Here is a 23,381-nt window from a genome sequence, read left to right as displayed (position 1 = left end):
GCAGAGAACACTCACACACACACACACACACACACACGCATACACTAACACACAGAGAGAGAGAGAGAGAGAGAGAGAGAAACCAGGGTTAAACCAGCTCTTATTTTTGTCATCGATGTATACACACACACACACACACACACACACACATATATATATATATATATATATATATATATTTGTTGAGGCAGCAAAATTATTTGTATTTGTATTTAATAAAATTGGAAATAGCCCTGTGATGGACTGGTGACCTGTCCTGGGTGTTTTCCCGCCTTTTGCCCTATGAGCGCTGGGACAGGCTTCACCAACCCCCGTGACCCCAGTTAGGATAAGCGGCTTAGATAATGAGATGTGATGAGAAAATTGGAAATAGGCGCAACAGTCCTGTTTTTGTTTTTATTACACTTCTAATTTTAGGATATTAAAGTGTTAATATGTGTTTTTCAATAAACTATTACAATAATTATGAACACTTAAATGTAATATTGGTTCATGATTTTCATAAACCCAGCAATAAACATGTATAATCATAAACATCTTTGAAAAGAAAATAATTTTAAATCTAAAATTCAGTTCCTACGCCAATAAACTTAACTCTGAACTACTAAACGTCTATGTGAACATTGTGAACCCCGCCACCATTCGCCCTGACTGCAGGGCGCAACCGTTTGACACCTAGGCTGACTGAGCAGTGAGCAGTAGTGAAGGGAAGTTCGGATCTTTTTACTGACTTGGATCTTTGAATCTCGTTCAGTAAAATGAACGAATCTTTTTTCAAGTCATTCGTTCATTGGAACTAGTGTGGCACTGTAGCTGTCATCTGAGTGATGACAGAGAGACGGTTCTCAAACACTAAGAGCAACATGGTTTGCTTTACTTGGTAAAGAATGATACACAAGTTCACTTTTGTTAAGCTCACTTGGTAAAGAATAATACACAAGTTCACTTTTGTTAAGCTCTTAAGCAACCTTTTGGACCATATCCTATTGAGTTACTATTGAAATGACCGACTGTCTCAATTCAAACGTCAATGTCAAAGCATTTATTCATATGCAGTTTCAACAAGTTTCCCCGTACAATGAAATTCTTACTTTGCCTTCCACTCTGAACGCCGTTTATCAAATAAACACGAGGTATAAGTAGAGATGAAGGAAAACAATAAAAATATATAAAAATATCAAAAGAACACTATGCACAATATATTCAATTGCCCATATGAGAGCGCTGCGCTTATCAATAAAAATATCATTCTGTTCATTCTATGATAGCTATTCACTTTTGCCGACCTGGTCACTGTGGACCCGTAGTGTGTAAACTCGTTCCAACGCAAAGGAAAATTAAATACCCATTTAGTATTTACATTACACACAGCTAGCTAGCCACGGAAATGTCCTGCGTAGCGGCCATGTGACAAGTGAACGAGAGACTCAGGACCCGAAGATCCGTAGTTATGAGTCGTGGACGAATCACTCTTTACTACACTGAGCCTGCGCAACGGTTATATGCCAACTGAACGGAGGACACATCTGTGTATCAGGGTTTCCGCCAGGATTTTTTCTTGCCGGGTGTTCTGTCGAGTCGTGCTACCTAGAGCACAGTCTTGGGTTATGGTTAGGGTTGGGGGCGGGGTTAGACTCTGTAATTGATTCGCGCTACGGCAGCATTTCTAGACAAAGTAGCACAACTCGTCAGAACAGTAGCTCAGTGTCTTGAAAGAATTTATTTGACCGGACAAATTTGAAACTTGCCGGTCACCTTTCAATACGATTCTGTGTTACAAACGCAATTATAATGTACACCTAGGTTGACGACAGAATGACAATGACCTCAAATCAGTTTGACTATATAATGAACAGTAACGATTAAGCAAAACCTCAACATTATCCGCTAAAATGTGGGCTATTATGAAACATCTGTAGCCCGCTTAAAAAAAGGCTAGGCCTACACGGCATCAAATGTAGCCTATAGGCTACCAGGTAAGATTTTATTTCCTCCTTTTTTCATTGCAGCAAAGTCCTCTGCTGCCGACTTGCAATTAGATGTGTCCAGTGTGTCTTTGCAGCTTGCAATGCGCATGAGCCACGTCACTCTCAGGCGTTTTGTATGAGCATTATTACCGTACATTTTGACCGACAAGTGTTTAACCTTTTTTATGTATAAATTTACCAAGCACAAACCGGTAATTACCGCCTAACGGAAATCCTGGACTATATATATATAGTTCACACACACACACACACACATACATACATACATACATATATGTATATATATAACCTATATCACTCTAAACACATATGCAGGTTGCATGTGAACTATATATATAAATCTATATGTAGTTCACATGCAGATTTATGCAACCTGCACTTGTGTTTAGAGTGATTTGACAGCTATGCTTTGTCAGTGTCCAATTATGCTCACACAAGTCGGCGTGTGTGCATGTTGATGATGATGTTAATATTCGTACATAATTATCATTTTAAATGAAATGTAAAATCAGATAATGATGAGACATCAATTCTCCTCAGTCCTTCTCTGAAGAAAGGGATCAGCTCCCGCTGTAGAAGTCATCCGTAAAAACACAGATTCACCACTATCATTTTGAGATTTCATTCCGCAAGAGGGAGGAAAAAAGAAAAAGATTGTGTGTAGGCATACACTTTAGCGCTTTGATGCTTCTGAGGGACTAGTACATCACATTTAGTATTAAACAGCAAGATAACACTGAAGACTCCATTAATTAAAACCAAAACGTCTGAAAATTTGATTAGGAATGAGACTGCACCCGTGGCACAATGAATAAATCATTCTATTGTTCCTCTGTAAGGGTACGCCTAGCTGAAAGTAAGCAGTTTGTCAGTGTTTAGCTTCTCTTAGCGGGTATGTTAGCTACACGTGTTGTGAGCACAAAGAGGTGAATTAAAGCAGAAGCAACTGTCCTTTACCTAGGGACGCCTACACTAGATCTGCTGTGACGACCCAGGAGCTGTTCTCTGAGACATGAGAAAGAACAAGTATTCCCACTGTTAGCATCACAATGTGTTTGTTTTCATAGTATCGCCCTGGGTTTAGCTAAGCGTGTATATGAATGGACTAAGCGGCATTTTGAGATTTTACAGATCTGCCTCATGCAGGCAAACTGACACACACGCACCCACACACACACACACACACTGTAGAAACTCTGTAAGGCAGTGCCTGCTGTGTCTGTCTGTGTGTGTGTGTGTGTGCGTGCGTGTGTAAGTGGCCATTATATGCAGGTCAGGCAGGTGGACACAGCTGCTGTAGCACTGATACACAGTGGCACTGCCGTTTAGCACTCGCTTACCGCAGGCAGTCAGAGGTACACAGAGAGAAGATGCTGTGACAGTCATACCATGTTTGTGTGGCAAAACTCTTTAGCACTTCCTTTCTCAAAGCATCTGCAGGAATATAAACAGAGTGTACAGTGACAGTGACTTTTTTTATTTCTTTTTAGTTAACTTTCTCTCTCTCTCTCTCTCTCTCTCTCTCTCTCCCTCCCTCTCTGTCTGTGCACCAGATCATCACCTTCTTTGGAAACGAGGTGTACACTACCCAGGCGAATCGGCTCTCGTTTGCCGGAGACTACCTGAAGGGTGATGCCTCTCTGCTCATCAGTGACCTCCAGCTGACTGACTCAGGAGAGTACCACTGCAAGGTGAAAACTGGTGGAAAGTATCACTGGAGCCAGGTCAACCTTCTAGTGCTGGGTAAGATCTAGCCCCAGTGCACCCATCATCCAGGAATTAGCCTGCGTGCATTTCCTTCCATTTAGTTGGCTAATGATTAAATTCCATTCCTTCCCTGAATGATTTAATTTCTCTGTCTCCGTTGTTCGGTGCTGTTTTTGTTTCAAACAGATTTTCAGTATATTCCACTTGGAGTTGTTGGACGTTACCATTTTTACACCATATTTATTTGAAATGGCGGCTAGCAAGAGACTTGACAGAAAGTTATCTCTTTACAGCAGAAAAGACAGAATTAAGAGCTTATACTGTTTGGAAGCTGTTTTTTTTCTTTTCTTTTTTTTTGTCTACAGTTACAGAGAACAGTTTACTGTCAGCCCAAATGAAGGCCAGACGCGTCTCCTATGATTTAATATTTTGGTAGATCTGTTTTTCATTATTAAACGCCTATTTTCCAAGCCATCATTCAACTCTAATATCTCTGACAGGCCAGATGGTTTGCCAGTAGAGTTAAGGGAGAGTTTGGAAATAAAGACACTGCTAGTTTAATTTATCTGCTCTTCCTTCCCTCTCTTTTCTGTTGTTTTCTTTTTTGGGGGGAGGGGGGGGCTGTTTTTTGTCCCCAGCACACAATGTTTTTAGGATGCAATTTGAAGCAGCCATGCAATTCTGTTGTGCTTCTTTTTGTTTCTTAAATTTGTTGTGAATAGGGAGAGAGGAGCCAGGAATCCCACAAAGCTTTGTGGAAGTGGAGCAGGAAGTGTGAGATTACTATAAACCCGGTTTCCAGGCCGGCAAAATGCTGGTTTATTAACACATCAGTGCAGATTACCTTGCCCTGCTGTTATTGGTCTTCTAATGGGACGCTTTCTTAATCCTGCTGTGCACTCTCTATCTCTTCATTTTTCCTCTTCTCTTCTCCCTCCGTCCTCATGAAGACATTTTAACGTGTTGGCGCTGAAATTTTTACAAATTGCCCACAGCTTTGTGGTGACACTCTCAATTTTGAGCGATGAGTATTTGCATTTCTTTCTCTTGCTGCTAAGATAATGGAGTTGGCACTAGCCTCTGTGTGTGTGTGTGTGTGTGTGTAGACTCTTACCAGCTGTACTGAGCTGTAAGTGCCTTTGAAACAGCTCTGAGCTGCAGCTCTGTTGCGGCTTGTTTCCATGCTTCGTTAGGGTCCTTTACATCACACACTGAGAGACAGCGCTGGCCTAAACGTGCTGGCCCCTCAGAGAATCTGCATAAAGCCGAGAGCTGGCCAAGCCCTTAGAGGCACACGGGTCTGCAGGCTGCCTGTCTCACGTGTCAGTCTGTCACCATGGTGACCCCAGAGAGCAGTCCACCTGACAGAGCCGGAATGAGTGAGTGCAGGGTTGGGGTAGCCGCACAATGGTGGGCTGTGCGGTCTGTCAAGTGATTATATTCTCTCAGAGGGACGAAAAATAAAACAAGACCTTTGACCTCCAGGGTTTTCCCCAAATGAGAATTATTGCTGGGTTTATTCTTTTTCCTCTCCAGTTTTTTTCAGCCTCAGTTTAGAATGCCATTATTGCTTTTAGTCATAGTCTGTTATGAACTATCTCGTACTCTGCTTCTGAAGGTGTAGCGAACAAATATTCCAGTGTAGAAAAGCTGACTGATTTAGTTTATTCAAAATGTTTGCCTTCCATTCTCATTGTTGCACCCACATCTTTATCTGGCCACTTTAGATATTGTGTGTATTCAGAAGAATTAACTGAAAAATGAAAAATTAAAGTAATAGTTATATATATTTATACAGGTTAACACCACGCTGGCCTCAGTACAAACCAGATAAAATCTACTATCCTATACACTGAGATGGTCGTCTGAACAATGTTACTTCACACTCCATTTAGTGGCCTCATACTCTATCATACAAACACAGTCTAACCACGGTTCTAGCAGGAAATCAGACTACACTCCCAGCTGTTGTGAGTGACTGTGAGTGGAGAACCCCTGCAGTAACTCACACCATGGTGTTGCTTTGTTCTGCAGTGAAACCATCTAAGCCACGCTGCTGGATGGAGGGTCGGCTTCTGGAGGGCAGCGATGTGAAACTGAGCTGTAAGTCGTCGGACGGCTCAGAGCCCATCCGTTACAAATGGGAGAGAGTCCTGGACAAAGGCAAGAGCGTGGGCAAACTGCCCCCTCTGGCCCTCATAGGTGAGTCCAGTGCACAGTTCTTACAGAGTGAGTATGCACAATGTCCAATGGCAGTTGTTGAGAAATGAGTTGAAAACTACTGGTGCTTAAAGGTGTAGGCATAACCAACTCAAAGGAAAGTACAAGGCTCTAGAGAAATATTTCAAAGGTTGTTAAAAAGATGAAAGAATGGAAAGGCTGTTGCATGACCTGTACTTTTTAATTGTCCAAAGGCATTTTGATGAACCTCTGATATGTTTCACTATAAAAGGAAAGTGTATGTGAATTCTAAATTGAATGATATGGCCGTAGCCAAGGTTATAACATAGACTCATTCAATCAGCCAGAACATCTGTTCCTAAATCAGATGGACTCGTAGAGTTAATATGTGACATGCCGGTGGTTTGAATGTATGTGACAGTCACCCAATCTTCAACCTATACCAACGACACAGTCCGCAGTCGCTCTATTGTGTCTGAAATGTCTGAGCACCTATTTACCTCGCCGCAGTCAGCGCATCAGCCGCGGAACATGCTCCCACCAATGCCCGACAATTAACGAGCTCCGTGAAACAACACCTGTTCAGTCTAATTAGTTTTCATAGGACGATAAAACATATCGCCGTCCATCAGCATTCGTCACGGAGGGAGAGAGGGGCGGAGAGATTTGTCGGGTGGAGGGGGAGTAGCGTGTCTGTCTCTGTCTGATGAGCGAACGAGACATCTCTGCTGTAACGCTCCTCTAAGACAGAGTTCTGCGTCTCCCTTTGCTCACCCCCCTCCTTCTTTTTTTACTCCCTCCATCATGCAGTGACTGCGAGGACACCTCTGCTTCCTCACAGGCCACAGGAAAACATTTTCAGTTCATCCCGTCTGCCTGCGTCCTCGCAGAGCTATGCATCAGTCTCGGACACACACACACACACACACACAGAGGCCTTCGTCACATTCTACCAGTGCTTTCATTAACACATGCTTCCTCCGTCTGACAGTTTATCACTACAGCTGGAGGAAACAGAATGCGACAGGACTATACCATTACGCAACGTCATGCAAAACCGTTAAACTGCATAAAACCACAGAGAATCTGAAAAAGAAAAAAGAAGTTAGCAGTTCAACAGCTATCCTTTTAACTAGCGACCCCAGAACCAGACCAAAGAGCATATTCCTCCAATATCAGTTACTGGTAGCACATCATTGTTACTTCATTTTTATCTCCTTTCGTATGATGTTTCGACTGTGATTTTTCTGTACAATTTTCATGGAAATTTTATATATATATACATACACACACACACACACACACACACATATTGTTCATTTGTATTTATCTTCTGGTGTCTGTTCTCCCATACGGATCCAGACCTGAAGAACCCTGAGATAGTCACTCTGAGGAACCTGACGCAGGACAGTTCCGGCGAGTACAAGTGCACGGCCATGAATGATGTTGGAGAGGAGCATTGTCTCATTGAAGTGACCATGCAGCGTAAGTGCAGTTGGAGCATGTTTACAGGTTTGAGTTCTCACACATACAGGTCTGTAGGCCTAAGGGATTAGGGCAGGGATTGAAATTGGGATTAGGAATCGGTGAGCTAGGCCACTTTTACCATGGGACTGTGTGTCACAGTGTGATGGATGAAAGCTTTTTCCACAGACCGGCAAAAAACTCATTTCCCGATGTCTCCCCCACCACCCCACCTGCTCCTCTCTCCCTTTCTCTCTCTCACTCTCTCAAACGCACACACACACACACACACCCACTCACTCACGAATACACACAATCTTTAAGCCAACACCAGGGACTGAACTCTCTGAGAGTGTGGCCATTGGTCATTGGTTTCGCTCAAACAGCCATCTCTCAGCGTCTGAGTCTAATAGGGTTGGGGAGAAGGGGAGGTGTTTAACACTCAGTGGGAGAAAAGATGGAGAGTTTCACACAAACTGTGACAACACAACTCCTCTTGTGAATGATTTGCTTGCTCACTTTTATGAGTAATTCAGCTGCCTAGTAAGATTAGTTTTGAATTGAAACAATATGGCTGTAATATGATATCTGTTACTGTGTTACTAGAATTTCTTTTTTAAATGACAGGCCTATTGCTTTTGTAATGTACTATAGTGTCAACAATTAAACTGTATTTGCATTACTTCTAATATGCTTAATTTTTACACTCAGTTCAAATGATTCTAGAAATCTAGAAAGATGTCTTCAGTTTGACCGTTTTGTTCATTAACGCCATTCAATGCTGTAACTGTGTTCGTCTTGTTAACACAGGGATGGATAAAGTAATGGATTCACACAGGGACAGACTGTAAATGCAGTCCTTAAAGAGGGACATGATGTAGGAGTGTCCTTAAAGAGGGACATGATGTAGGAGTGTCCTTAAACAGAGACATAATGTAGGAGTGTCCTTAAACAGGGACATGATGTAGGAGTGTCCTTAAAGAGGGAAATGATGTAGGAGTGTCCTTAAACAGAGACATGATGTAGGAGTGTCCTTAAACAGGGACATGATGTAGGAGTGTCCTTAAACAGAGACATGATGTAGGAGTGTCCTTAAACAGAGACATGATGTAGGAGTGTCCTTAAACAGGGACATGATGTAGGAGTGTCCTTAAACAGGGACATGGAGTGGGAGTGTCCTTAAACAGGGACATAATGAAGGCATGTCCTTAAACAGGGACATGATGTAGGAGTGTCCTTAAACAGGGACATGATGTAGGAGTGTCCTTAAACAGGGACATGATGTAGGAGTTTCCTTAAACAGGGACATGGAGTAGGAGTGTCCTTAAACAGAGACATGGAGTAGGAGTGTCCTTAAAAAGGGACATGGAGTAGGAGTGTCCTTAAACAGAGACATGATGTAGGAGTGTCCTTAAACAGGGACATGGAGTAGGAGTGTCCTTAAACAGGGACATGGAGTAGGAGTGTCCTTAAACAGGGACATGGACTAGGAGTGTCCTTAAACAGAGACATGATGTAGGAGTGTCCTTAAACAGGGACATGGAGTAGGAGTGTCCTTAAACAGAGATATGATGTAGGAGTGTCCTTAAACAGGGACATGGAGTAGGAGTGTCCTTAAACAGAGACATGATGTAGGAGTGTCCTTAAACAGGGACATGGAGTAGGAGTGTCCTTAAACAGAGACATGATGTAGGAGTGTCCTTAAACAGGGACATGGAGTAGGAGTGTCCTTAAACAGAGACATGATGTAGGAGTGTCCTTAAACAGGGACATGATGTAGGAGTGTCCTTAAACAGAGACATGATGTAGGAGTGTCCTTAAACAGAGACATGATGTAGGAGTTTCCTTAAACAGGGACATGGAGTAGGAGTGTCCTTAAACAGGGACATGGACTAGGAGTGTCCTTAAACAGAGACATGATGTAGGAGTGTCCTTAAACAGGGACATGGAGTAGGAGTGTCCTTAAACAGGGACATGATGTAGGAGTGTCCTTAAACAGGGACATGGAGTAGGAGTGTCCTTAAACAGGGACATGATGTAGGAGTGTCCTTAAACAGGGACATGGAGTAGGAGTGTCCTTAAACAGGGACATGGAGTAGGAGTGTCCTTAAACAGGGACATGATGTAGGAGTGTCCTTAAACAGAGACATGATGTAGGAGTGTCCTTAAACAGGGACATGATGTAGGAGTCCTTAAAGAGGGACATGGAGTAGGAGTGTCCTTAAACAGGGACATGGAGTAGGAGTGTCCTTAAACAGGGACATGATGTAGGAGTGTCCTTAAACAGAGACATGATGTAGGAGTGTCCTTAAACAGGGGCATGATGTAGGAGTGTCCTTAAACAGGGACATGGAGTAGGAGTGTCCTTAAACAGGGACATGATGTAGGAGTGTCCTTAAACAGAGACATGATGTAGGAGTGTCCTTAAACAGGAGCATGATGTAGGAGTGTCCTTAAACAGGAATCTGAAACAGTGCTGTCCTGAGACAGAGACTGGAAATGGCAGAGTCTTGAATCAGACAGTGCGAACAGCAGAAGTGTTTAATCATAAACAAAAGGGTTTCTGTCTCCGCGTCTTTGTCTTTTTTTCTGTTTGTCTCTCTCACTCTGTGAGTGTGTTTGTGTGTGTGTGTGTGTGTATCTAGATGTGCGGAGTATGGGCGTGGTCGCTGGTGCAGTGGTGGGTGTGTCCTTTGGTGTTCTCCTTATCATCCTCATCATTTGGCTGGTCTTTCGAAAGAAAGAAAAGAAAAAGTACGAAGAGGAAGAAACACCAAATGAGATTAGGTAATTTTACTGTGATTTCTTTACATCACTCAAGCTTTTTGTGGATCCCTTTATCACACTGATCTTAGGTTTTGTTCCTCTGTCAGTCAGCTTTTCTCGTCTCTTTCTCTCTGTCTGTCAAGCTCACCAACTCTTTCTCTCAATATCTCTCTTTTCTCAGACTGTTTGTGATTCACCTCTCTCTCTCTGTCTCTCTCTCTCTTCAATAGCCCTCTGTCTCTTTTTTTCCGTCTGTCTCTCAGTAAGAGCAATAAAGCATTTCAGTGTCTCTCTGGAGTCTCTCAAAAACACACTCAAAACTAACACTTTCCTCAGATTTTTCGACTCTCCAGGGTTAAGTTCTCAGTGTGTACTTCCTGTGAGTGTGTGTGTGTGTGTGTGTGTGTGTGTGTGTGTGTATAACTGTGTAACTGCTCTGTATGTGTGAAATGATTACCATGAGGTTAGCTTTAGTATCGATTTAAAGACTCCCTTTTCACACTTCTCTGATAGTGAGACCAGGGGAAAGTGAAGTGTGTGTATGTGTGTGTCTGCGTCTGTGTGTCTGTGTCTGTGTCTGTGTTTAGATTAGTCGGCAATTACCATTTTTTCTGGTTAAAAATAAATTTTAAAAAATGCATACACTTAAAAAAACACACAGGCTGTAAATAAAATGTTTTTGATGATGTTATCCAATCCAAAAACTATTAATTAGAATTACAAATTAAAAAGCAGTTATATACCCAATGCCAAGAAATGCTCCAGTTGCAGAAAGCCAGTGTTTGGGAGTAGTGTCCGTGTTTGGGACTGTGTCTACATGCTCAAAGCTTAGTGGTGCATGCACGTCTTACACATGTGCTTTGACGACCTAACTAATTATTAAACAGCATCAGGACAAGAGACACACAGTGCAATGGAAATGCAGCTCTGACCCAAACTGAATTAGAGAAACCTGTTGTGTTTATCAACGGTGCTGTTTTATTTATTAGGCTAACTGAAATCCTCATGCAATATTAAGTTAAACCAGCCATATTTTTCAGTTAAACTAGAGAGAGGACTAGATTGCATTGCCTGACATGAATTATAAATAAGTTTGTTTGGCTTATAGTATTTGAAGTGGTATTTTACTAGGCAAATAGGTTTATTACAAATTTATAGGCTAATTTCCATTCTGTTTAGAGTAACTGTGAAATCGTAGTAATCTAAATCATTTCAGTCAGTCTCAGCTCTGTCAATGGACACCATAATGATTTCCCTTTTCATCTCTCACTTTCATTTCCAATATGATCTCTGATGCCATTAAATTCAAACGTTACAAATACGATGTTTAAATAAATGCACTACTGATTAAGGTTATGGTTTGAGGTAGAGTTAGGGATGGTAATTTTGATTGTGCTAACTTTTTACATTACCTTTTTGTACATTGATTGACTTTTTATATTTGGAATATTGACATTTGTCTACCTGCATTTATATTTTACAGCTGTTTCATAAGATCAGATTGACATATTGGTTTTGTACATTACATTTTTACCAATTGTCTGTCAATTAAAATGTTGCCAGCAACAGGGTTCATTGCTGGAGTTAGCTAACAGTAACACTAATACATGTATATGTTTGTTAGTATGAGTATGCATGTTTGTTAATGTGTTGTAGCTTAATTCATTCTTCAGCGGGTTTACTATCCCCGACCTTCCATCTGCTCTGGTCATATTCTATAAAACATCATAGCACAGATAGCAAGGCGTGTTACGGCACTGTCAGTTTACTGTCTGTGTTCGCATGAATTATGCAGCTGGGTGGAGATAACTGAATCTGAATTATGCAAGCCTCACAGTGGGGGGCAACAGCTGGGCAGGGGCTGTGTTTCCTGTTTACATTGTGTGTTGTTCCACAATAAGATGCTCCACTGGATTTAGAGGCATTAGTGAAGCTTACCACCATCATTGTTATCTGGCAGGTAGCATGTCTGTGTAGCTCTGAAGGCTTAAGGCTTTTTTTTTTTCTTACTGAAGTTTGTTTTGAACTGGAAGACTCTGAGAAAAGACCTGCTGTGCTTCATGCATAATTATTGGATGATTACTCAGAAAACTTCTTGTTGTTTGATGTCAGTTGAAGGTGGTTGTTTTGTGTGTGAGTGTGTGGGTAAGAAGGATAGGGATGTGCTCTGATACCAGTGTTCTTTTCTGCCTGTTTTCAGAGAGGACGCAGAAGCTCCCAAGGCTAAGCTGGTTAAACCCAACTCGCTGTCCTCTTCTCGGTCTGGAAGCTCTCGTTCGGGTACCTCTTCCACCCAGTCCATGGTGCACAATAGCGCCCCTCGTGGACCTCACCCTCACCCCCGGCCCCCGGCTATTGCCGCCCTCAAGGAGAACGGACAGCCCGCAGGTTTCCCCCAGTCTCCTCCCTCCTACACACAGGTGGTGTCTAAGACCCCGGAACCGCCCGCCACCCCAAAATTCAGACCCCCAAACCCACCAGTAGGGTTGGCTGTTCCAGGAGGAGGTGTCATAGTTCCAGCTCAAAGCAAGGCTTTTCAGACTGTCTAGGAGGGTCAGCAGGCTATTGTGAGTCGACCCACATCTCCCCAACCCTCTTAAAGTCCTTTGTCAGAGGAAATCACACAGACTTACAGTACCATGAGTTTAATGCAACTACAACAGATACGTAAACAAGTAAAAAAAAAAAAAAAAGGATGTAAGTAAAAAGACAAAAAAAGAAACAGTAATATAAAGATTAAATGAATGCATACTTTAAGGGGAAACTACAAAGTGCTTGTCCTCTTCTGAATCATAAAATGAAACTGAAAAAAAGAAGAAGCTATAAAAAAAGAAATCAAGAACAAAACATTTTTCATTCTTTTCTCTTTACGTTTCATGCCACAGTTTTCTTTTTTTTAATCGTTTTTTTCTGCCCTTTTTTAAGTTGGGAGGCATTGGCGGTATCAAGAACGGTGAGGTGGAACAACTCCTCCAGTGGAGTTTATTTATTTATAGAATTAGAAGGTCCAGAAGGCCAAGAGGAGGTTTAGTTGGTAAAAGAAAAGAAAAAAAACTGCAGGACTCCAAGGGAGGAAAAGCAGACAGTTTCCACCTCACATGGAGAATGTGGAGGATGTGTCGGCATGTTTGTAAACGCAGGGCTTGGAGAGGACCACAATGAGAGAAGTTTTTACAGAGCCTCTCAATGCTTCATGCACCTAATATTACCCTCCCTACGTGAGTGACACATACTCACACTGAAAACACAGTGCAAAGTGTTCGTTCTGTCATCCAGAATTTCAAGCCTTTGTGTGGCATTTAATTAACTCCCTGGTGAGTAACAGGAAAAATTACGATGCATTGATTTTCTTCTTCTTCTTCCTCTTCTTCTTCTTCTCTGGTTTGATAGTGAATCTAACTCTTAAGACCAAACAAACACAAACCACATGAATACACAATCGATGTCTGATAACGGAAAACTCCATGGACCCAGGAAATCCCATGACCTCTTGAAAGTGTTTGATCTGTTTAATCACTTTTCTGGTTCAATCACAAAGAAACGAGACAGAGTCACCCTCATCCTGGTGGAGTCAGGAGTCATCCATCACCGCTCTGTCCACGTCTTAAACTTTTGCTGTGTACTCACGTTCAGCACTCGGTGTGGTAACTACTCTTCAAAAGCAACATATATTTATATTATATGTTTAAGTAAATGTACATACATGTGGAAAGGATTTAACAGTTGGAATACTGTAATGGGTTTTGCCGCACATGGCTGAGAGATGAGGGACGGCTGGTTTTTTGGCCTAGCTGTGTCCCTTGAAGAAGACATTGGTCGGTTATTTATCATAGCTTTATTTACATTATTAACAATGGTACTGAAACCAAAATCTGTCATAAATATGATGAATGTGTGTTAAACAAAGATAGTTAGTTATTACAGTTTTACTCTTTTGTTTTTTGTATTATTATTTTTGATTTTATTTCGTTTTCTAGTATGCCAGACGGTAATCCACACTAGTGTTGTGGCACAAATGACCTTGAATTTAATCTCACAGTATTGTAGATAAATGAATGAAGTGAAAAGAGAGACTTCTGTACAGAGTGTGTGTGTGTGTGAGTGTGTGTCTGTGTGTGTCTGTGTGTATAAGTGGGTGTGCACCTTGGTACTCTCTTAAGACCCCTAACAATTGACTGTGTGGCAATGATTGTTTCATTGTTTGGATGTGACTCCTTTTTTTTAACTCCTCTGCCAAGTACTGGCATTCTTCTCTCCATTAACTATGTCCAAGAGTCTCCTCCAAGACCTGGTGCATTTCTGAGACTTTTTTTTGCCTATTTTTTTGTGTGCCTTTGCAATTCCTCTTCCCTTGAGGTTCAGCCTCTGTCTGTCCTTATCAGCAATGCACAAATTCACAAGAAATAGCAATGGGACGACTGGAGGTTTCTAAAACAGTCTTTTTTTATGAGGAGGAAAGAGGAGAAGCTGCCTCACAATGAAACAGTCACCTCAGCCACATGAATAACATACATTCTTTAGTCATATTGCTCTTTTTATATTGTACATGTACAGATAGATATACGCACATGAGCTCTGTCAAATTATCTGGGGAAATGGTAAACTGGGGGTTTTGACCAGCAGTGCTACACATGGAGAGAAATGCCTTCTCAGCAAGATTAATCTGCAGCTGGTCGACCCTGTGACCACATTCCCTATAGCACGTACTAACATTTTTTTCCTATGAACACCTAGATAGATGATATTCTCCCATCAGTAGTTAATCTGAGAAATGGTACATACGAGTAGGGGAGAGCAGCTGGATGGGACCCTTATGAAATTCTGACATGGATGATTGGCAGTGTTTGTTTGCTTTTCTTCTTTTTTTCCTTTTCTGATTTTTTTTTTCTCTTGCTGTTTGGTGCGCCAGTTGAAAACAATCTGCCCTCTGCCAGCAGCAATCTCATTTTCCCGAGTGGTCGTGCAGTGTTGTGGTGGAACCTTGTTCATCATTCCAATAGCACTCTTTCTGCGATGGTGTCTTTAATATAGCACTGTGTCTGCCTTTCCATGATTTAACATCGGCTCCTATGGCACCCATCTGGAATTGTGTATGCTGTGCACATGCACCACACTCATAAACACATGGATACACACATACATACACACACACACACACACACACACACACACACTCATACTGCTCCTGACACACACACACACACACACACACACAAATACACACCCACGCATGCACAAAAATAAACGTGCACTTACAACCCCCCCCTTTGCTCGTCAACCTTGTGGCTCCTGCTCTGTCAGTTAATATGATGGATGTGATGTCGTGCGCCTTTGAAAGAGACTGATGGGCCCGGCCCGAGAGGGGAACACAGGCGAGCTCCTGTGTGCGTCACAACTCAGGAGAGCAAACGCTGCGCCCACTTCTCTCAACGCAGGAAATCCATCTGCATAAGTGAACAGAAAGTCTGTTTGTGTGTGTGTGTGTGTGTGTTGCAGTAGACAGAATCACCACACGTACACACCACATGGCCTGTGTTAAGTGTCCCATTGTGCCTGTGAAACAGACAGAGCAGGGTGGGTAAAGGTATGCATGTTTCCTGGGTGCTATGCATATTTCCTTCCAGCTGTTTCATTCTTCTTGTCTCTCAATCTTCTCTGTAGCACACAAGGTCTCAGGTGGCATTTTCCTCCTTTATGAGCCCTGGCTGTTTTCTCTCCTCCTTTGAGCCAGACAAACTGGTACGCTTTTCACACGGTAAATCTTTACGGCCTTTTGTCTGCACACTGCTTAATATCTAAAATGATAAAATGACATTGTTGATGTCTGTGTGTGTATCTTTTCCTTAGTGATTTAAATGGTACAGACACAGCATCTAGATATCATCTATAGCAGAGACTCCAAACCTTCTTTTTCAACCAAACTCCCTCAACCCAAATAGTTTTCCTCGACTTTAATCCCCTTAAGATATTAACTGAATCAAACCATTCAATAATTGTTAATGAATCAAAATCTCACAAACATCCTGTAGTACCGCCCTGCGCAAACCCGCGGTTGAGAACTCCTGCTCTATAGAAATGTTTTACAAGCTTTTGAAATTGTTTTGTCCATCATTTATTTTAGTTCAAGTATGAACCTCAGAGAAGACACATTTGTTCTCTGTGCCACCTCTGTTTGGTCTTATTGTAGCAATTCAACATGGTACAGAAGAGATGAACCATAGAGATGACACTCTGTGGTCCATACCAGGAGGTGTGTGTGTGTGTGTGTGTGTGTGTGTGTGTGTGTGAGTGTGAGTGATACTCAGAGAATGAAAAGTAGAGGACTCCATCTCCATGAGTAAAGCAGAGGAAAAATGCATGTCCCAGGGTACTGGAAAATGGAATGCTGTGCTTTGGTGTTAATACCTGTACTTGGCTTACAAACTCCAACTGTAAATATATCATTGAAATTTGTCTCTGAAGCATTTTTATATTTGTTCGTTTGATTTTTTTTTCTTTCTCAGTCACATGATGAATTCCATCTGCTGTGCTTTTCTTTGGCTGGGGTTTGGTTTGTCGTTCTGGAGATGGAGACTCTCATTCTCTCTTTGATGAACCCATCTGGATGAGTTGATGATTTGTGTGGGTGTCAAGACAGATACAGATAATTTCACTGCCTCAGATAACACATATGTTTTATGTGGGGGAAAAAAAGTACTTATGACTATCAGTCAATCCCCCAGGCTGGGTCATGAATAGGAATGGGAGTGTTCATCACAGTTCCTTTTTTTTTTTATCTTTTCTTTTTCTTCTTTTTTTTTCGTAGTCCATGACTTTGCTCCTGTTTTAGTTTGTTGTAATCCAGTATGTTTGTTCTGAAGAAAATCCATCCCTGTAAATATGACCCTCACAAGTAAAAAAAAATGTATATTTTTACGGATTCTGAGTTATTACTACTTCATTTGCAAATAAAATATTCAATAACAAGTGGCACCATAGCATGTTCAGTTGTGTCAGACTTCTGCAGAGCCCATGCTGTCATATGTGACCGTATAAGGATAATCTGAGTTAATGGGCCCTCTATGGGCTGCATTTGGCTCAACCCTCAGGATCAAGTTTCCCACATCATCTCTTTACACTGTGTCTTTCTGAAAAATGTCAGACTGAAAGAGAATATGAAATGATTAACAGTGAGGACAAAGCATTGAAAGGCTTCTTTAAGATGGGGAATGTGTTGAAAACATCTTTAAGGATTTTGGTATGAGACGTTATCCTAATTTAAAGACACAGCGTCTCTTCAGAGTGTCATATTAAATTTGCTTCTCCTCTTAGATGACACAAACAAAATAAAGATTTATTTTTTGGGCAAATTTAAATTTGCAATGAGCACTGGTGGAAAGAAATGTGAACGTTGAGACTGACTTACAGTGGCATGCCACACAGATGAAAAAATAATAACTGTTTCTGACATTATTAATGAGTAACTCTAGGTTAACTGAGGCATCTGGTTATATTATCAGTAAATTTGGTTGCGTCGATTCCGAACCAACAAAGAAATTAGATGGGAAATTAAGTGGGAAAAGTACTTTAAATAATATACTGTCTATTTAAAGTTATATGGATGAAAAACTCATTTGGATTGGATAATTTGATTTCAGTCCATTATGCAGACACTTGTAAAATATACAGACAGTGATAAAGATTTTTCCATTTCTTCTCCACGCTCCTTGCTTTCAAATTATTACCAATATTTTCATTACCATGCCAACCCAATTTACACAGAAAACACATGTACGTGAGCACACACGCACAAGCACACAGACACACACACACACACTTATATTTTGACACATCAACTCCTCAGAATAACTGCTTTTTTTATTTGCGGAGAGGGTCTCACAGTTGAAAGATGCAGACAGTGAAGGACAGTTTAGTGAAGACAAACGTGCTCCATTCTTCATGGTTTACATCATATAATAGAATACAGAACATTATTTCTGCTCAGTCTTAGCATTTGATAACAGTCAAGGTGATGACGACTCCTGCATTTGAAACACACCGAATAATGATTGAGCGTTGGTGATTGTTCGACATCTTCCTAATCCAATCAAACAAACCAATGAAAGCTGCCAAATCAGAATGCACTGATGACAATGACCATTTCAAAGACTGGGAGCGTTTCCTAGGCTTCTTTTCCCTGAACTTCCACTTATTACAACCAGGACATAATCTGCTGTGAAACTGTGCCCCCTTGTGTTTCTTTTTCAGTGAGAGTGTGCATCCTGCAGACTCAAATCCATGCTGTGTTACAGGAATCTAAAATCTGGAGGATAAAGGCAGAAACTTTAGAGTGGTTTTGGGATGTTAAAACGCATTGATAAAAATCAAAGAACATTCCAAAAGAGGGGTGGGTGGTTATATTTAGCTTTCAGTGCTATGAAAATGAATAAAATTCAGATTCTAGAAACAAATAAGCCTGATCAAATAAGCGTCCTCCTATCCAATGAAGGTATTATGATTAGAAGCACCAAAATTATGCTTGTCATACACAATTCTATTGCATGGTTCTTTAGGAGTGCTTTACTGAGCGAGTCATCTTCAGCTCTTTTGCACTGATATATTAGCATTTTTCATTCCAAAGAGGTACCATTTTTGTGAATATAGATATGTGAGAAGCTGTATCAAAGCACCAACGAAAGGCAGCACATACCAGGACATGGCTTATTGGTGATGTTTTTATGTGGTCAAAAAAAAAAAAAAAAAAAAGAAAGAAAGAAAGATGGACCCCTGTCTTAAGACTAATGAAACCATCAACCAATCTCTCTCCATGCTACCTAAAGGTGTGAAATTTCTCATTACTGTCACAGTTACTGTTCCGAAAGCTAAACACTTCATTCTAGGATATTTCTTCATAGCAGTACTGCCAATTCCCATAAAATGAAAACACTCATTGTGCAGTTTGAACCTGCTCCATCTTTTTTTTTTTTCCCCAATGATTCTCTGTAGATAATGAACATTGCACTGTGACCTAAATTTAAAACACATTTCACTGTCTGACAACCACACTAATTACAGCACGGCCATAAAATCAAACAGAGAGGTTAATAGGATGCTATTTTGAACAGCCACTTGGCATTGCCCCTCTTTCAAATTACAAGAAAAGAGTTCAGCCACTATTCCACTCGCTAGATGCTCAATTTACTCAAGATTTACTTCTGTTTGGCTAACCGGTGCTCTAGTCTGTGAGTCTGAGCTAAATAGCTCCATTTTTTTTGTACATCTCATGGGTCAGAGTCTGACACTTTTAATGAGAGAAGAACTTTGTCTTTGAGTCAAGTGGTGCTCCTAAAATATGCTCATTAAAATATTCTCTTCTCAGCTCCAAAATGACGAGACTGTCCCCTGACCTGTTCTTTCAGTGCTGTGAATAGATAACCTGTTGAGAGTAGGTGAGATAGCAAGAGAGCTCCAGAAGTCCCTCATTACAGTTTCAGACTGTTTTTCCTTCACACTGCTTGAATACAAAGAAAATACCATTTCCACAGACTCTTTTCTTTGATAGACTGTCTTAATAAGAGGTTCAATTTAATTAGTAACCTAACTTAGCACTAATACAGACTTCCTTGACATTCGACAGGATTTTTAGACACTTAATTTAGATAAGTCTGAAATAAATGGATAATCTAATTTGAATTTAGAAAATTCTGCTGGACAGAATAAACATACGTCTAATGTCCACTGTTACATCTCTCTTCCTGACTCAGTTCAAGTCTAGAGGGACTGAAAAATACCATTAGCATGGGTCCAAAACAGAAAAGGTTTTTTTGTTTTTTGTAACTGTTACAATAAATTTGATTTAGTATGTAGTACCAGCTGATCTCTGAAGTGACTGATCTAGGAATCTGAAGATAATTGAGCAATGCTATTCTCTGAGGGGACACATGCATGTATGCCCACAACATGGATTTGCCAATAGAAATTAAGTCCCTGGGCCCTGGAGTTACGCCTACAGAGCATTAGAAAGAAAAGTAACACAGGCCAAACAGGCAAAAAAAAATTTATACTGAAAGATTAATCAGAAGGGCAAAACTTAACACAGTTTGGACTTCTCCCTTTGCAGTCCTGAGAGGGGGAAAACCTTCATAACCCTCCACAGTATTAAACTAGCTTTGAACAAAACTAAGCTGTTTTTGAGCTGCACCTACAGACAACATTTTAAAATAATATGTTTGAACGTTTACATGCCTTTAAAGTGGGCTTTATGTCCAGTTTTTGTTCACTGTAATTTCATGGAGCTTGCCTTGCTCGTTATCATTGGGTGTTAATTAAGGGTAGGCCTACAGTTTTAGACTTCCCCTTTGAATTGGATATATCTTTTGACCTGCCCTACAGTGAAACAGTTTTCAACTTTGTAATGTGGGTGAATTAGAATTATTTTAGAGACCAGACTCTGCACAAATAAAGCATAAGTCGAGCCTCACCTCGACAGTATATTGATTAGGCACGACCCTTGGCACGTCCTGCTTTAACACACACAAACTGCGAGCAACTCGCGATGCGTTCCACTTTAATTCTTCACGGCAAAGCGGAATGAGCGGGCACACTGCAGCCGACTCTTACGAGGCTATGCATCGATAAGCATACGTAAGACGCCGCTGTACCACTGCTTAGGACCACACTTTCTTAACAGCTTTGGGACAACGACTTGCCCGGGATGGGAAGAAGCTGCAGACGGAGCTTGGGGAAACATTCTAATATCTTACTGACAGTCGCGTACAAGTCAAAATCACTTTTCTTACAGTTTCAAACTGTACATGCGGTCAACGTCAGCACGAAGCGTTATTCACAACAAACAAGACGATTTGAAAAATGGCATTTGGGCATCTGATCCCGCATCTAAAGTTGGAAGAGGCGGCGGAGAGGAGTATCATCCTCCGACCTTTCACCCAATTACAAAGTCAGCGAGGGAAGCAAAGTCCTCCAGTGAATCTAAGAAGACGACATTCGTAAGTATGCATGGAGTACCATTGTGACCATCTCCTCTCTGGCACAGAACAATGACAACATTAAAGTTTGCCGTTGTAAAAGTTTTCTTGTCTGTGACTCTGGAAATGAGGGATTGGTGACTTAATGTATAATAAGCGATTTATTTGATTTTTTTAAAGTGAGAGAGCTATATATATATATATATATATATATATATATATATATATATATATATATATTTCTTTTTGAGCAGTTTAAATTTTAAATATTAAATATACAACAGTGTGTGTATATATATATATATATATATATATATATATATATATACACTGTTATATATTTAATATTTAAAATTTAAACTGCTCAAAAAGAAATAAAGGTACATACCACCTATCCATGAATCTTTGAAGGTTCTCTTTGGTGTCAGTAAAAGAGTACACCTAGTCTCTGGGGACAAAAACGTGCTTTTTGACTCTGTTCCAACTCCTCTCACTTAACTGAATGTGAGGGACAAAAAACACAATTCCCTTTTTGTATTGATTGATTGACTGAAAATCTGACAGGAGTGTCTCTATACCAGAAGTATTTAATTGTCCCTCTGGATTGAACTAAAAGTTGGACTGATTGAGGTAAGACGAGAAGGAAATTGAACAGAGATCTTGTTCATGGTCCTAGTATAGAGTCTTCCCCTCTCTAACAAAAATCAGTTCGTACAGATAATCTCATCATGCCCTTCTGGAGCTGGTGGTGGGGTTTGTGTGTGTGTGTGTGGGGGGGGGGGGGGGGGGCCTTCTTCAATTAAATTTTGAGTTCTGTCATTGATTGAGTCTTGTGCCACACATGTAAGCTCTCCCTTTTATATGGCCCTTTTACTGGCATGTGTACTGTGGTATTGATTTTTCACAAAGCCCTGACAGTGAATTTGATCATCCATTCTAATTTCATGGAGCTGAGTGGCTCTTTAGCTGATCTGATATGTTTGCCAACAGGAAACCAATAACTTAGACACAAAACACTGCTTTCAAGGACAACTAATGATCTCATACTTTTGATTTTTTACAAATTGTTCTCTTAAAACATTATCCTTATATTTATTTGATACATCTGTCATGTGTGCTTGTCCTGTGTACACAGTGGAACGATGTTTCATTTTCCTGAGGATACCAATGCAAAATATGAGGAGAAAATGCAAACTGGCTTGTTATTTTGCAGTGACAGTGTTCCTGTAGTGTAGGATGACGTCATACATTATACATTCTTTTTCAGCTGCAGGGCTCAGACTCTATGTATTGACAATGCATTGACATCTGTTTGACCAGTATAGTTTTATCAGTGATATTTGTGAGAGATTGATCATGAATTTTAGTCCATGTAAGAGTGTATAATGTGAAACAGTAACAGTAAATTTACATTGATATGCACTGATAAATAAGAGAAGCATATTGTACATAAACAGCTTGCTCATTAAAACCATAAATATACTGTCTCTACCTAAACCATACTTATACCATACTTATCCATTGCTACATGTGGAGGAAAAAATATTAGAAGTTTTATATTTCTTGTATTTTTGGCCTAAAAGGAGACACTTGCAAGATTGGTAAATTCCTTTTATGCACTACCAAAATGTTTGTGCAATCTCGTTAATGAAATCACTGATTGGAGCCTTAATCTCTGTCAAGGCTTAAAATCCCTTACTTTTGAAAAATGCTGATTGTTTCTTGGCAGAGCTCAGTTATTGCTTTTGTTGCTGAAACCTTTTTAATTACTTCAACAGCCAAAGTGCTGGTATTGTAAGTTCTTTCTGCTGTCAATACACTCTCTCTCTCTCTCTCTCTCTCTCTCAATCTGTGTGTGTGTGTATGTGTGTGTGTAAGTGTGAGAGGGTGCGTGTGTGCGTGCCTGTGTGTGTGTGTGTGTGTGTGGGTGGGTGTATGTGTGTGCATGCGTGTGTGCGCCTATGTGTGTGTGTATGTGCCCTCCTTACTCAGTGCTGTGAATGCATGTTTAGATTCCACTGAGAGCCAAGACCCTCGGAGAGCTAAGCTCAGTCCTGCTGCAGGGGGAATTATCTTAGTACATTTGGTCAACAATAAAACATCACCTGTATTTTCTACTAAGGCACACAGAACCTCCAATATGGATAATTTGTTAGCTGAGTCCCTGTTTGTGAGATTGAAGGATGTGGAGTAATACAAAAGCATGAACCCAGATCAACTCATTCTCAATGGCATTATGAAAGTCAAAACGTTGTTGCTCTAATTGAGTAGTAAGAGGATTAAAAATTAGTTTCATTTGCCCTTTGAAATC

The 23,381-nt window shown here is 40.7% G+C and overlaps 1 protein-coding gene across 1 annotated transcript in view; it reads left to right on the top strand.

Annotated features, from left to right (window-relative positions):
- The window catches only part of clmpb (CXADR like membrane protein b), a 71,990-nt gene extending 59,335 nt beyond the window's left edge, over window positions 1-12,655 (top strand). The window contains exons 5-9 of the mRNA XM_030765204.1: window positions 3,542-3,731; window positions 5,730-5,897; window positions 7,239-7,361; window positions 9,986-10,127; window positions 12,307-12,655. Of these exons, the coding sequence (XP_030621064.1) occupies window positions 3,542-3,731; window positions 5,730-5,897; window positions 7,239-7,361; window positions 9,986-10,127; window positions 12,307-12,655 (972 nt within the window). The remainder of the gene's footprint in view (window positions 1-3,541; window positions 3,732-5,729; window positions 5,898-7,238; window positions 7,362-9,985; window positions 10,128-12,306) is intronic.
- Window positions 12,656-23,381: the final 10,726 nt, after the last annotated feature.

The sequence above is a fragment of the Chanos chanos genome, chromosome 2, assembly GCF_902362185.1.
Source record: "Chanos chanos chromosome 2, fChaCha1.1, whole genome shotgun sequence".
NCBI lineage: Eukaryota > Metazoa > Chordata > Actinopteri > Gonorynchiformes > Chanidae > Chanos > Chanos chanos.
Note: the sequence above shows the minus strand (reverse complement) of the source record. Positions and strands in the feature narration are given on the sequence as shown.